The sequence below is a fragment of the Protopterus annectens genome, chromosome 2.part0 (assembly GCF_019279795.1).
Source record: "Protopterus annectens isolate FY-2018-M chromosome 2.part0, PAN1.0, whole genome shotgun sequence".
Lineage (NCBI taxonomy): Eukaryota > Metazoa > Chordata > Ceratodontiformes > Protopteridae > Protopterus > Protopterus annectens.
In genome coordinates, this window is record NC_056728.1 from 1,707,681,537 (window position 1) to 1,707,696,710 (window position 15,174).

The 15,174-nt window shown below is 40.7% G+C and overlaps 1 protein-coding gene across 1 annotated transcript in view; it reads left to right on the forward strand.

The window, feature by feature from the left end:
• CDK11A (cyclin dependent kinase 11A) overlaps positions 1 to 12,312 on the forward strand; it is a 2,038,318-nt gene extending 2,026,006 nt beyond the window's left edge. Inside the window, exon 21 of the mRNA XM_044061756.1 lies at positions 11,168 to 12,312. Within this exon, the coding sequence (XP_043917691.1) occupies positions 11,168 to 11,260 (93 nt within the window). The 3' untranslated portion in view covers positions 11,261 to 12,312. The remainder of the gene's footprint in view (positions 1 to 11,167) is intronic.
• The last annotated feature ends 2,862 nt before the right edge of the window (positions 12,313 to 15,174 follow it).

Here is a 15,174-nt window from a genome sequence, read left to right on the forward strand (position 1 = left end):
CCATGGCCATGTTTTTTTTCATACCTTTGAAAAATCTCTAGGTTTTGTTCTTATGTTGCTTCCTTTCCCAAATAGGCCGGTTCTTGATCTGTATAGTGTTTTTCATGGATCTGTTGTGTTAATGAACACAGATTTGCATTTGATGCTTGTAAGAATTGATATGACTTTAGGACACTGGTATAAACTGGAAGAAACTGGAATAAATGTCTTTATCTGTTAATTACTCAAACTTGAGCTGAACATGTGCCAGTCTCTCCTGTATGGGCCAAGTCTTCAGAATAGTCTGCACACATTGTAGGGTGTAGATGTTAACAGTATCCAAATACTGTCTCCAGTTACAGTGCTGATACACTGAAATAGTCCTTAGCTTCTGCATTCATATTCCTTTCCTCCTGAGTAGTATAATTAATATTCTGGAATGCTGGATAATTGACTGATTTCTGCAGTAATACTCAAGTGTCTGTACTGCAGTGACTTTTGGCATATCAGTTCAAACGAGCTGACTGTGTTTGAAGTATTTCCTAATAATACCAAAACCTGCAAATCTCTACATGCCTCTTTAGCCTTGGTTCCCAAGCCTTGTATCATACAAACCAAATGTGTTTGCACTCAAATATGCTGCACATTGTGTTATTATCAGTATTCTTGACTGAAGGTTATTTTCACTTATTGAAAGTGCATTCACTGAAACTGTATGCACACTGTGAAGGGCTGCTTTAATATGGCTGCATTTCTAAATTTATGCAAAAAGAATACTGTATTTTTGTACATTTAAAAGATACCTGATCTTAAGATGCTTTTGACAATTTTTCTTGTACGAGTATTTTTAATTCCTCTAACTTCTCTGTTAATCTTTTTGAATGTCTTCTATTTGCAAATTCTGGGCTTCTTGCATAACAGTAACAATACATAATTTCTTCCTTATCCTCAATAGTCCACTCTATCATCCATATGGCTCTTTTTTGGCCTCTTTTTGTGTTTTTGTTGACTGCTACGTCCTTCTACAGTAGGGGGGCATCCTTGACTTCTCATGAGAGAAATCCAGTGGTCTCAACATCAATATCCCCTGCCATTCCAGATTACAGGTTTGGGGTTTGTGAAAAGGGAGATTTTAGTGTGAAGATGGCAAATTTGTCAGAATCTAGGTCTCCCATTCTCCCTCCCAGTCCTGGGACAGTCAGTCAAAACAGACACTTCAGGAATTGCTTGGGGGTGGATAAAAGTACAGGGTCTTTGGAAGAGAAAAAAAAAAACACACCAAAACACACAAACATTAAAGAGATGTTGGTTGGCACTTATAAATCCTGTGAGCTGTCTTAATCATCTGTGGTCCCCAGGACCTCTACAAGTATTTACAATGATGTGGTACATAAACAGGCAAAAGGAAACCGCTTGTAACCCCTCTGCAAACTAGTCTTGATAGCCTGGTATATAGTTTTACAGCACAACCTCACTCGACAGGCATCTTGCATACCATCAGAGCAAAATTATGTGACAGACAGGCTGAGCAGGACCTGGACAGACCGTCATGATTGGAAGTTGAATTGTAGATTTCCAATAATTGATCCAGCTGTGGGAACACCTCAGAGTGAATTAGAGGTCCAAGACTCCCATTTGGTTTAAGTGGACATCAAACCAAAGAAAAAGAAACAGTAAAACAAAACTTGTTCTTTCCCCATACATCCAAGGAAAAGGAGTGGTTGGACTTCTCTTAGGTCTGTTTAAAGTAGTGATGGCACTCTGGCCTCCCTCCTTCACAGGGCCTCCTCCCAAAGTAAGCTTTTCCTACCACTTTTCAAAAGAGGCCTTTAGAAACTAATTCTGATAAGGAAGAAAATGATTCTGATGAGTGCTCCTTGGCATAGTCATCATAGATCCATTATCCAGGTCAAGTGGGCTCAGATGATGAGGATGCCATTTCCCCGATTCCCCAGTGGAGGAAACTTCATTAGGGAAAACTGTTGTCAGTATGATGAAGCATTTTGAATTAATTGGGAATCCAAAGAAATTTCTGATATTCAGGAAAGGTACTGTAATCTTCTGGAGGTGGGCATCCCCCCTCCTGCTCCTGTACCATCTGTTCTAAAGGCTTTCCTAGATGCATTTGCATTAATTTTCACACCACTAACTCCCAGCTTCTTTTCCATAAAAGGCCTGATAGATTTTACAAGGTCCCTGCAGATTTAAAATTCCTGCACAAAAATCCTGTGGCAGAACCATCTGTCTTTTTCTTGTGTACTGATAAACCCTCCAAATTGCTGCCTAATGGAAGAGTTCTCCTTTCTGATGAGGACAGCAGGGCAATGGACAGGTTGGGTAAAACAGTTTACACGGCTTCCACTCTGTCCTTTATAACCCTTAACTACCAGATCCAAATGCTTATTATCCATCTTGACTAATTTAAACAAAGTATTGTGTACACCTTAGGAATCAAGTAGTAAGCAACAGGCCTTATCCATGGTGGCCCAGGCTTCCCAAGTGGCCAAACATAGCATTAAATGTAGGTACGATGCAGTAGAAGCTTCTTTCAGGGCAGCTGCAGCAGACCCTGTAATCAAGAGGTTTGCGTGGTTATGTTCAAAGCCTTTTTCAGAGGATATTAAGGTAACACTGTTAGATTCCTCTTTAAGCAGGGATTTATTGTTTGGTCCAGAAGCTGCTAGTCTTTTCAAGCAACTTCAGGAGCAGGACAAACTCATGAAGGACTGCAGGCAGATCTTTGTTACTTTGGTTCCCAGATACCAGAAGAATTATCCTGCCAAGCCCACTTCTTTTGCTCCAAGTAATCAAGGCCTTCATATAAGGCCAAGAAATTACCTAGGAAGAGATTTCAGGAAAAACCTAAGAGGGAGTCTAGGTCTGGGAGGGCCTTCCTACCCAGACAAGTCTGCATGACTACTCTCTGCTCCCTTCCCTGCCCCTCTCCAAAAGGCTCTCCTCAAAAAAAAAAAAAAAAACTGGTTATTCGTCACATCAGACAAATGGGTCCTCTGCATCATTCAATATGGGTACGGAATGACTTGGAAAGATCTTCTCCCATTCACAGGCATCCTCCCACCTCCTCACAGCCAGATTCAGCTTCTCTAACCCATCATCCAATCTCTAATCCAACAGGTTGAAATAGAGCCATTTCCCTGTCATTACATAGAAAAGTAGTTCTACTCCAGACTTTTCCTTTTACCAGGAAAATAGACTTGAGACCAGTTCTCAATCTCTGTATTCTTAACACTTTTCTACAGATCTCTTCCTACAAACCCTGTTACCGCTTATTCTACCTCAGGCCTTCTTAGTGTCCCTCAACCTAAAGGATGGCAATCTTCACATTCCTATTCACCCTGCTTATGAAAATATTTGAGGTTTTCTGCCAGATCATCACACATTCAGTTCTCTGCTTTACCTTTTGAGTTTTCTGCAGCCGCGAAAGTCTTTACAAAATGCCTCTCCCCATCATAGTCTCCTGTAGGACAGAGGTAATTCAGATACTCCCCTACTTGAAACATCTATTAGTACAGGCAGCATCTCAGCAGATACTCTTGACATATCTCATCTTCACCCTATCCCTTCGCCAGGGCTTGGGGTTCAGAATCAACCGCTACAATTTTGCAGTGACCCCAACCCAAGGCATTGTTTTCTTGGGGTGCAGATTAAACACCAAACTCATGCAGGCTTTCCTATCACCAAAATGAAAAGACTGTCCGGTTACTTCCTCTCTCTTCTTGCCCCCCAGTCCTGAATGGCAAGGGAATTCCTCAGAGCTGTATGACTCATGGTTCTCTCTGCCAGATTACACGAGGAAGATCCACTGATACCTGAAGCCCACTTTGTCTCAAAATTCACAGCCACTAGATGCCCTTCTTCCACTCTTACCTTGCTCCACTGATATGCATGGGGAGCTAGGTCAGGCAACATAAACGTTCAGGAACAGTGTCCATAAAACATAAGACCGGAACACATCAATCTAAAGGAAATGACAGCACTACTACATGTTCTACTGACCTTCAGCCACCATTGAAAACCAGGTCCTTTAATTAGATTAACACATACATATATATACATATATATATTTTTTTTTGAATATATGCCTTTGTGTTTTGTTTTTTATCACATTTAATATGAATATGTCTTTAGGATGATTTACTTTACAGGATGTTATCTAGTATTATTAGATAATTATTAGATTTAGGTTGTTGTTGATTAATCACTAGATCAACAAAAAATCTTTGGACATGATGCATTTTGTAAATAATGTTTTGTATTCAATACCTTTGATAGGTATTTTTATGTGTTGGATGTGATTAACGTATAAGACTTTAATAAAAATTTTTATTGGATAATTGAGTAATTGGTTTTAGGTAAAGATATTTAAGAGTTGTGATTCTGGGTGTGTTTATACGACTCTGAAGAAGCCAGTTTTACTGGTGAAAGCGTTCAGTCGGTGTGCTTTTGATTAAAGTTTTTCTGCTTCAAGTTCCTGGTCTGTGCCTTATTGCCGGTTCTGCCGTACACAGTGGTCGATGTTTTTTGTTTTAATTTTCCTTTAATAGTGTTCACAGACAGCACCACAGAAATGTGGTACATAAGTAAGCAGGAAAGAATCATATCTTGCCAACTGTGCTGACAGGTTCTTTTATATTTGGAGAAGGCCACAAAAGCAAATCTCTCTCTCCAAGCAGTTTACATCTCTTCACAGGACAATGCCTGAGAAAACAGTCTAAGCAGATTAAGGGGAGACTTCCCAACAAATAGATGCTGAACAAGGGGGATCTTCATAGACATAGTCCACAAATGGTGGGTTCCACAGGTAGATCTATTTGCCTCCATCAACAATAAACAACTTCCACTTTTCTGCACCAGGACTTATTGCTCTCAAGCTTGGAAAGTGGATGCAGTCTCTGTTCTTTGGAAGGGTAAGTATTTTTCTGCCTTCCCTCTACTTAACCCTTCATCCCAAAATCTGACTAGAGATACAAAAGGAATGTCCTAAGATCCTAGGGTGGGTTCTTTTTGGCCAAACAGTATTGGTCCCCCCCCCTCTTCCATTTATCCAAGGGCCATCACAAGAAACGTCCCTTCATAGTGGACTTGCTGACACAGCTGAAGGACTTGCTTCTTCATCCATGTCTGACAACCCTCAGCCTTACGATATGGATGATAGGATTCTGATCACTTTTAGACAACAGTTCTCTGAGGATGTGCCGGTGGTCCTTCAAGAGGCAAGGAGGCCTTCCACCAGAAAATCTTACATAGACAAATGGAAAACATTTTCAATATGATGTCAAACTAAAAAAAAAAACAGGACTCAGTTCAAGCCAATAACCCTCTGGTCCTCTCCTATATATGTGTGTTACTGAAATCTGGTCTAAATATACTCCTCTATTAAGGCACACATTTCAGCTATATCTACTTGTGTACCTCTGGACCTCTTCCCCCTTCTGGCTAGTATAGATATTAAACAGTTATTTAAAGATGTACTCCACAAGAAACTACCTAAGAAAGCTATTCTCCCTGCTTGGGACCTCAATTTTGTGCTGGAAAAACATACTCTACCTCCCTCTGAGCCAGCCTTTGCTTCTTTCCATTCTTCTGGTAGCCCTCAATATTGCCAGAAGAGTGTTGGAGCTTCAGGCCCTTATGCTTATCCCTCCCTTTCTTATTTTTCGCAAGCATAGGTTGTCATTAAGGGCCAGTCCCTCTTTCATGCATAAAGTGATGAACAAGCTGTCCCCAATCATGCTGTTAACCTACCCACCTTCTTCCGTAACCCACAAAACAATGGGGAAAGAATCCTTCATTCCCTTAATCTCCATAGACAACTCAGATTTTACTTAAATAAAATAAGAGATCTGCATATTTGACCAACTGTTTGTCTCATTCCAGTATTCAAAACTTGGGATCCCAGTTTCCAAACTGGATCTCTAAATCCACTACCTTTTGCTACTCTCAACTTGGCAACCACCATACCTCTCTGACAAAGGCACATTCCACCAGAGCAGTAGCCTCATCTGGAGCCTTTTACAAGACGATTGATACTAGGACCATTCGTGAAGCAGGCACTTTGACTTCTGTACATACCTTTACAAAACATTGCAGAGTGGATGCCTATTGTAGATCTAGGACTGCCATTGCCAGGTTAGTCCTTTCTGGTCTGTTGGATGGTTCTCCAATGCAGCATACTATCACGCTTCTTTCATCATAAGCTTTAGGCATCACCCAGCAGTTTGGAATATTGCAGCAGTGATCTAAAAAAAGGCAAAGTGCAGTTGTGTTAGAACTTACCACAACAGTAGATGTCCTACTTTTGCATTATTCCTTCCTGCCCTGCCTTCCCCTAATTGTCTTTGACTCTCTTTTTTTTTTTCCCTCATGGACAACGGGGGAAACTGCTTGCACCCCTCCCCCATTAGCTGACCTACTTCTGTTTTCTCAGACTTCTACTGGCTCTCTGGGTTGGAGCTAGTCTGAAGATTTACACTCCTATGTCTGCCTTATGTAGCTTTACATTCACAGACTTAGGTGGTCCATCAGACGTATGGTTATATGGAAGTTTTTGGCTTAGGTGACCCAGCCAGACATCAAGGTTAGTTGGACAGATACCCAACAGTTTGGAATACTGCAACAGTGATCAGTTATGTTTTTACATGAGTATACTTTTCCTCCAGTGCTCCATCACATGGTGGAAGGCAGGGGTCATAGAACCCGTGCCTGTGGTACACAGAGACAAAGGGTTTTACTCCAGAATCTTTTTGGTACCAAAAAAGGAGCAGTCCTGGAGACCTGTCCTAGATGCATCCTTTTTAAACACCTTTATAAAAGTTCCTAAATTCAAATTGCTAGCCTTACAGTAGGTCCTTGCATTGCTTCCAGACCACTTATTTTGTAGTGTGTCTAGATCTCAAGGATGCTTATTTTCTGATTGCTTCCAGTTTCAGGAAATTTTTGAGATTTCCAGTGCCTGGCTTACATTGTCAGGTTTCTGCATTACCCTTTGGGCTACCTAGAGTATTTACAAAGTGTCTGGCTTCAACGGTTGCCTACTGCAGAACCCTAAGTATCTGCATTTTTTCTTATTTAGACTTGCTGATTTGTGCAGATTCTGTATCCACGTGCTTGGAGTCCTCAGACAAGGTCACGTCCCTTCTTTCCCACCTGGGCTTCAAAAGTCCTTCCTCACACCCTTTCAATGATTTTTTTCCTGTGGTGATGGATAGTCACAGTAAAAAGGATGGCCTTCCTGCAAGAAGGCAGAATTCTGACTTATCAGGGCATTTTCCTGGATTTCTCTCTTCTAGACATGGTCTCAGCAAGAGAGTGCCTCAAAATTCATAGGCCTCATGGTGTTAATAAGCCTTATGATGCCACTAGCTAGACTACATGAGTAAAATTCAATGGTATTTGAAAAATTGTTGAACCTAACTAACACATTCATCTCTTGGATTTCATAGTACTGGTTCTGGGATTTGTGAAGCAGGAACTGCAGTGGTTGAGAAATCAATGGTCTCCCTTTCTCTCTACAGACCCCAGTCCAATCTGTCTAAATGGACTCTTCAGATTTTGTGTGGAGAGCTGTGTCCATGTGAGTTCAAGTGCAAAGTTGTGGGGTCCTCAGGACATAACAATGTAAAAGAGGTGTTGGCAGTGATTCGTGCCTTAAAAGTTCACCACTTAGGAGTTCCAAGTCCTCTTCTGTGATGTGGTACCTCAACAAATAAGGGGGTTCAAGGTCATACCGTTTTTGCCATTTGGCAGTGATGGCCTTGGAGCTGGCTGTACAGTGTTCCCAGATGCTTCATGCCTCATACATTCCATCAGAGCAAAGCACATATCCTAGATAGACACTCAAGACTGGAAGCTCCATATAGAAGTCTTTCAGGACATGATCCAGATGTGGGGAACACCTCAAGTAGATCTGTTCTCCTTTCATAACAGAAAACTGAAAAAATTCTGTTCAAGACATCCTGCAGCCATGCTTGAAAGATAGGTGCTGCCTCATTCCTTTGGTTGGGAGTGCTCCTGTATGCATTTCCTCCCTTTACAGTGATTCCCAAGGTACTTCTAAAAATTCTGAAATTACCAAAGATCATTGTGGTAACCCCCTTTTGGCCCAGGCAAAGTTGGTTTTCCCTTTTAATGGAATTGGCCAAGGGCAATAAACCACAAGCTTCCTTACAGACTGTATCTGCTCACACAACACTGGGGACAAATGGTGCACCCCAGCTTAGAATCATCCAGGCTGCAAGTAGCAATTGCTCTATTTTGATACCATTTAGGCACTTGTTCCATGAGAATGTGCAGCAGGTATTTAAAGAGGCAGAAAAACCTGCAACCAGAAAAATCTTACATTTACAAGTGGAAGAGGTTTTTTTAGGTGGTGCTAAGTCAGTAACACTGGTCCCAAAACGGTTCCAACCCCTCTGGTCTTTGAAATATTTGTGTGAGCTACTTTGAGAAGGTTTTCATATGTTTCTATAAAAATGTCTCAAGGTCATCTTGGCTTGTCTGCCCATGGATCCCCCTCTTTCAATGCAATATGTGAAAATGTTTTTGAAAGGGGTGTCGCATACCACACCTCCTAGCAAACAGGTGGCTCCCTCGTGTACCTAAATTTTATGTTAGAAAAACTCTCTGTTGTTCCATTTGAACCAGAATATTAGGTTGACTTTTGAGGTTCTTAACTTGGAAAACAGCTTTGTTCTTCTTGCAGACATCAAAGTAGTTAAGATTTGAGTTGCAAGTTCTTATGGTGGGTCAGCCTTATCATTTTGCACAAAGGTACTGTTTCCTAAAGAAATAATCCTTCATTTTATGCATAAAGTAGCTTTGAGCCAAGCTTATCTCCCTGTTTACTTTCAGAACCAAAGTGAAGCAGAAAGGATACTCTATACCTTGGATGTCCAAAACGAATTCTGGTACTATCTTGATGGAACAAAATTTTTCAGGAATTGCTGATCAGCTGTTCATTTCTAAGTGGTTGTGTCATGCTATTACCTTTTGTTATGCATACTTTAAAACAGTAGATATTCAAATTATCATTGCTGCAGTAGCTGTTCCCTCCCTCTATCCCCTTATTTTTTATGATTTTGTTGTCATTGTAGGACCTCTTTTTTTTCTTTTCTTTTTCTAACATTGCCCTTGTCAGGGCTTTAGTCTTCCTCTCATTGTTGGCATTGTAGCTCTGAAGGACTTAGCATACAAGCTTGCCTTTTTGGTCAGTTCAGCTCAAACTGACTAATGATTTGAGTGAGTGTAAAGTGCCCTGAAGATTTTGAAGCTGTCTGTTTATTATATCCTTAGCAGGAAATTACCCATATAGCTAAGGCTACTGCAACAGTGGTCATTTCAACATTTACTGTTATGGTAAGTTTATTTACATGCATCACACACCACACTGTGGTATATTAATACATGTGCACACACATTATATTTCCTGTTGCCTATATGGTCAGGATCATGGCTGAAAAGGGTCCACAGACCAGGGTAGCTATTTATTACCATTGGAATAAATGCCCCTGGAAACAGTGGATCCCTGACAGAGAGAGCAAGAGCCAGTCTTAGAAACATTAAAACAAAGCAGTTTGTCTAGTGACTGGATTCATTTCTTCCACAAGGTTGGTCTAATGATCCCCTGCCCCCAGGCATCAGTATTTACAAGCAGACACTGCATAAAATTCCTCCCAACTGTGGTGGAAGACATAGCTCTCAACTTTCCATCTCCAAAATCAGGAACACTAGCGCTCGTAATGTGGAATAAATGGGCAAAATGTGGAACACATACTAATGGCTTACTAACAGCTTCATCTAAGAAGGTCATAAGATGGTTAAAACATACTTCTTTTACTTGTAAAAAAAAATCTTTCAATGAATGAATGTAATTCATTTCTATGTACCATGGATGTTAGTTAACAAAATCCCTAACACTGAATATGTGACAGACCCTTTCAATGTGGAACTTGGAGGAACATTTACATAAGACCCCGAATGAGGTGCACTTGAAAGGTATGGTAGAAGGTTCTGTGATATCCATATTCCAGGTACAAGTTAGATGTTTGTTAATGTCACAAAAAATACAGAGTGGGCACCGATTTTATGGTACAAATTTTAGTTGTGGTTATGTATGAACTGTTTCTTATTCAAGAAGAGTGTCTAATGAATTGTAGTATAGTATGTTATATATAACACTATGATGATAAAACTGTTATTGATAGCTTACAAGTAATGCAACATGTTTAAGTATTTTGAAACTTGTTTGACATTTTGTAATAAAAGTGTATTTTGTGGGGCATGCTGGCACATTGGTTTGAATTACTGCCTGTAGTTGGTTCCCAGCTAGCAGTACTGTCTGTGCAGTTTGTGCACCTGTGTTGGTTTTTATTGGGAATTTTGGTTTTCTAATTAATGATCCAAGCTGCAAGTATGCTTGTGTGCACATCCTGCAGTAGAATAGCATCTTCTCCAGGATTAGTTTCTGTGACTTATACCCACTGATTGCTAACACAGGCTGTAGCTCCCCCACAATTAAACTGTATAAAGTTAATAAATGAATATTTGCTAACGTTGTTGCATTTAGTAATATCTTTAGTGGCCATTATCAGACAGTATCCGCTTTAAACTTTTTATTTTTTACTAGCATGTATGGATCAGGATATGTACTGATATTCATTTTTTGTCTAGTTTTACCTGCAGATTTTCAGGATGCATCATTTATACTGTACAGGAATCTTTTGTACAGCTGTTGCAGAGTGAAACAGTTGCTCCTGTCTGTGCATTGCCCCCCCCCCCCCCACACACACACACACACAATTTGCTTAAATGTAGTTATGAACCCTCATTTGCTTTAAAAATTTATTCTGAACCATTCTTAATGGTAGTTGCGCCTTTCAGGAATTGCTGGTCTCCTATTCCATGTCCCCATGTGTTTTCTATTTTTGATAAAACAAACATTCAAGAGAGTACCCACTACTACATGGCATGGAGGATAAATTTGCTACTTGTGTTGACTCTGGCTTTTTAGGAATTGGTGCAGTATTTCACATTTCCACCATAGAACTGATCTTCAAGTTAATTTGTCAGACCTTGTACATTATATATGCTATAGTAGTGTACCGTGTCAGTGCTACTGTTCCATTGCAGAAAAGAAATTAATATTTATTTTATTTTTGTCTTAAAACAGGGTGAAGATGACATCAAAGATACTGGTTTTCATCTGACCACCACAAATCAAGGAGCTTCAGCTGCAGGACCTGGCTTCAGCCTGAAGTTTTGAATTTGTTTCAGGACAGAGACAGGAATTATTAATGTTGTTGGCATAAAACTCAGGACAGAACTACATGAGTGAATAGTCTCAAGCTGTTGCTGTCAGTGGAGAAGGCAGCATGATCCAGTGGTTGAAATAAGTAACAAAACAAAAAGTACTGAGATTTAAATCATTAAAGAATAGCAGTCAAATTTAGCAAAGGTAGAGACCCATGTGGGCTTTCACTGGCTTTGGTTTGGCATTGTGGACAAAGAAAGTATCACTCCCATTTTTCTGTCATTGGAATGTGTTGAAACAGTAAAGCATCACACAGTATTGATTTCCATGAGATTTCGATGGGTAGTGAGTCACTTTATTATTTCCAGAGCACTGCTGGTATGCAGAGAAAATGACATTTGCACTTGTTGATCTCAGACTTCAGGTTGCTGAAAGGTATTTATCAGCTTGATACCAGATGCAGTGATGGCAGGTGTACAACAGTTTGATGCTTTTTCTTTCATTATACTACTGTTCTTTCTAACTTCTTCGTGGAACAGTTATAAACCTCTACACTGTGTAACAATCTATTATTTTGTGCAGGCATGTCATTGCTTGTGCCTCTCTGCTGATGATGTCGTGTTAGAAAATCTGAAACACTTGTGTTGTAGAACAAGGATGTTCATCATTATTTCCTCCAGTGGCATCTTGAAAGAGGATAAACTGTTTAGCAGAAAAGTAATGAAATGTAACCATGTGAACAGATCACATTCTGCCTGCAAGATAACTAGTGCTGGACAATCTGCTCAATAAGGAATTAAAGACTTGGGTCTTGGTAGTATTTCATGTAAAAGATAACATTACATTCAAATATTTTAATGGAACCCTTTAGGTGTTTTTACCACAAATTGTACTCTGCTGAAGACATTACAAAATTGTAAATGGAGATCCATGTTTTCCATTAGACTGTTGGCTTTCAGATGTATATTTTGTATTAAAAAAAGAAGGAAAGTTTTTGACGGAGAAGTGTTAACTTTTTAGGTTTGGATCTTGAAAAATTAAATAAAAAATGATAAAAATGGAAACTGGATTCTTTATTTTGGTGAAGATTATATGATATTATACAAATATGCTTTGGTTCCTAGTTCCAAAGGTGAGAATTTGCTGCCTTTTCATGTTAAGTAGGAGAGACAGTTTATAGGCTGTTACTTCAGTAGTGTCTTACAACAGGAGCTTGTACATGTAATACTGGGTATTAACAACCCTGCTGTGTAATTCTGCAACTTGGGGCATTCTTCCTACCTGTCTGTTTGGCATTTTTTTCTGTAACTTCCATATTGTGAGCTCCTTGTAAAAGCACATGCTTTGGTGTCTTGTACCACACGAGGCAAATCCACCTTGCTTTTGAGACTTCCATTTCTTTTCTGCCAGTCACATGCTCTGAATCTCAATTTTGATGTTAGTCATCGAAAAGTTCCTGAGTTCACTGCCTAAAAGACTTAAGCTGTTGAAGTGTTTGTGTATCTGACAGGTCAAAGGTCAAGGTCGATGCAGTAATTGTCTTTGCTACTTTGAGGAAGAACAGCACACATAGCACTGACCGCTCCATTTCAGGCAATCCACCTGAAGAAGCAAGAAGAAAAAGTTCTTAGTTTACCATACTACCTAGAATGTGATAGCACATGGGAATTCTTAGCATGGGGATCTGTGGGAGGGTTCATTACTGGTGGCATTTGAAATATGCTCAGCATGAGGCTCAGCCGAAGGTCCCTTTTTGCAGCCCCTGACCTTTGCTGGCATAACACCAGAAGATTGAAGCAAAGCACAGACATCAGGTGCGCCCTCCTGGGGGGTCCTTCCTTGAAAAGCCCTCATTGTCCTCCTGTATCCCATCTTTGTAATTGACTAGTGTGAAGTTCTGACTTTCTCCAGTATTATAGGATCCATCTGAGTTATTCTTCCAGAAACCACCTTGGGATTTGTCTCCCAGTGAAAGCACTAATTAAGTATCTTGAGCTCACATGGGACTGCCTGCATCTTGGGAGTGGGCTTTCAAGTCCTCTGGCTAGAAATTGCGGTAATCCTCAGAGTCAAGGACTGATCTCCCCAGCCTACTCTCAAAGTCCAGCAGGGCTTGTTGGCCTGCAGTGAGAGAGGTCGATAGTGTCTTCCCACACCAGGGCTCGCAGATCAGGTTCTCAAGTTTAGTTCCCTGTTTGAAATTTTATGGGAGCTGGTGTCATTGTTATAAGTGAGCATCCTTTTGGGACACAGCCTGATGTAATCACTAAGCCTTTGCTGGCTTGTCTCATCTCCATGTGCCTTGCTTTTCATCACTCACTAACAGGCCCTCGCACATTGCTTCTTTGACCCTGCTCTGTGCCACCCAAATATTCACTTCTCAAAAGCGTCTGAATGATTAACTGGGAAAAGTGGAAGAGAAATGTTTAATACCTCTGTGAATCTGTATACTGCTCATTTAGCTTGCAGCAGTGCTTATGCCCTCTTCACAGCACAGCTGATAGAGTTGGAATCCTGACCAGACATCCTGCAGTGGACTGCATATATGATCTCCTCAGTCCAGCATAGGATACAGAGATCACAGCATTTGGTTTCCGGACAAGGAGTCTGAATCTTTAAGGTGGGTGAGGGAGAATATTCTTTTGTCATGTTGAGGGGGTGATCCCTCACATGTCTGTCTCACCTCTCCAGATTCCTTTCTTTATTAGTAGGTTATGTGATAAAATTTTTCAAGCCTTCCTGAGTTGAGACTGTAAAAGGGAGGTGGGTTGACCATTTTTACAGCTTTCGTGGTGGGCTTCCACTTCTGTACTCTCAGCTTTAGTTGTATTGATGCTGTAACAGCAGGTTTGGCTTGTGTCTGTTTAGCCTGGCCTAACTTAGGTTTGCCTTTCAAAAAAAAAAGCATTCAGGCATGCCATTACAGATGCTCCCTTCTTGGAGAAGGAGGAGTCATTTTCAGTTAGCCATCTGAGGATCTGTTCAACAGTTTCTGGAAGTGGAAGCTAGCCTTTACTATTCTTGAAGCCCCCACACTCTTCATGAAGTGTTCCCTAACTTCCTGTGAGACCTGTCTTCTTCCAGATCAATGCAGTCTACTTGCAGATGGAGGGCCCCAAATGTCAAACAGCTTATATCACCCCCACAACACCCCCAAATGCATTTGTCAAGTCTCTCAAGAGTGATCCCACCATCCCAACAGCTGCAATCTTGACTGCTGTCATATGTTTTCCATGGAAGGGAGAGGATAGTTCTTTGAGTTTGCACTGTCTTGAACACCTGTCAAATAAGACAAATGAGTTAGCTTTGTGATCACTGATTGCAGTGTCGTCGAGCTCTTTTACTTCCAAGAAAAAGGCTGTCAATCAGAGTCTGATTTGTCTTTGTATCACCTGTGAGACGGCCTCTGATTTTGCACTCTAAGGTGGCCATAGAACATTTCCTCCTTTGATAAGATATCAAGGATTCTATTCCTATCTCTTTTTAGTTCATATTCAGACCAGAGTCTTGCATCCCATTCTAGAACTCAGAAATTCATTGAGCACATGTCAGGTTCTGGATGGTGACTGTCCAGTAAGCTTACAGAAGTGCTGTTGCAGGATCCTGGTTGTCAGTGGACTCTTAAAGGATGCTGTATGAGACATTAATGTCTTGGATATGCACAGGATATTCCTTTGGTTCTCTCAGGATGGGTAATGCTTTTAATACCAAGTGCTGCCACATCTTTTAGCCATTATAGCAAAAGCCTTGGAGAGTAAAGTACCACCATGTGTTTCCTTGCCTCAGCATCTGGTACCTAATGACCCTGTCAGCATTATTTAGGTTCATAGGTAGGTATTAGGCTGTCGGCCCAAGGGCCTAAGTAAGCCTAGCCAGCAAGGTTCCCTGGTGTACGCCACCCTGAGAAAGTTAATTTCCTGTGCCCC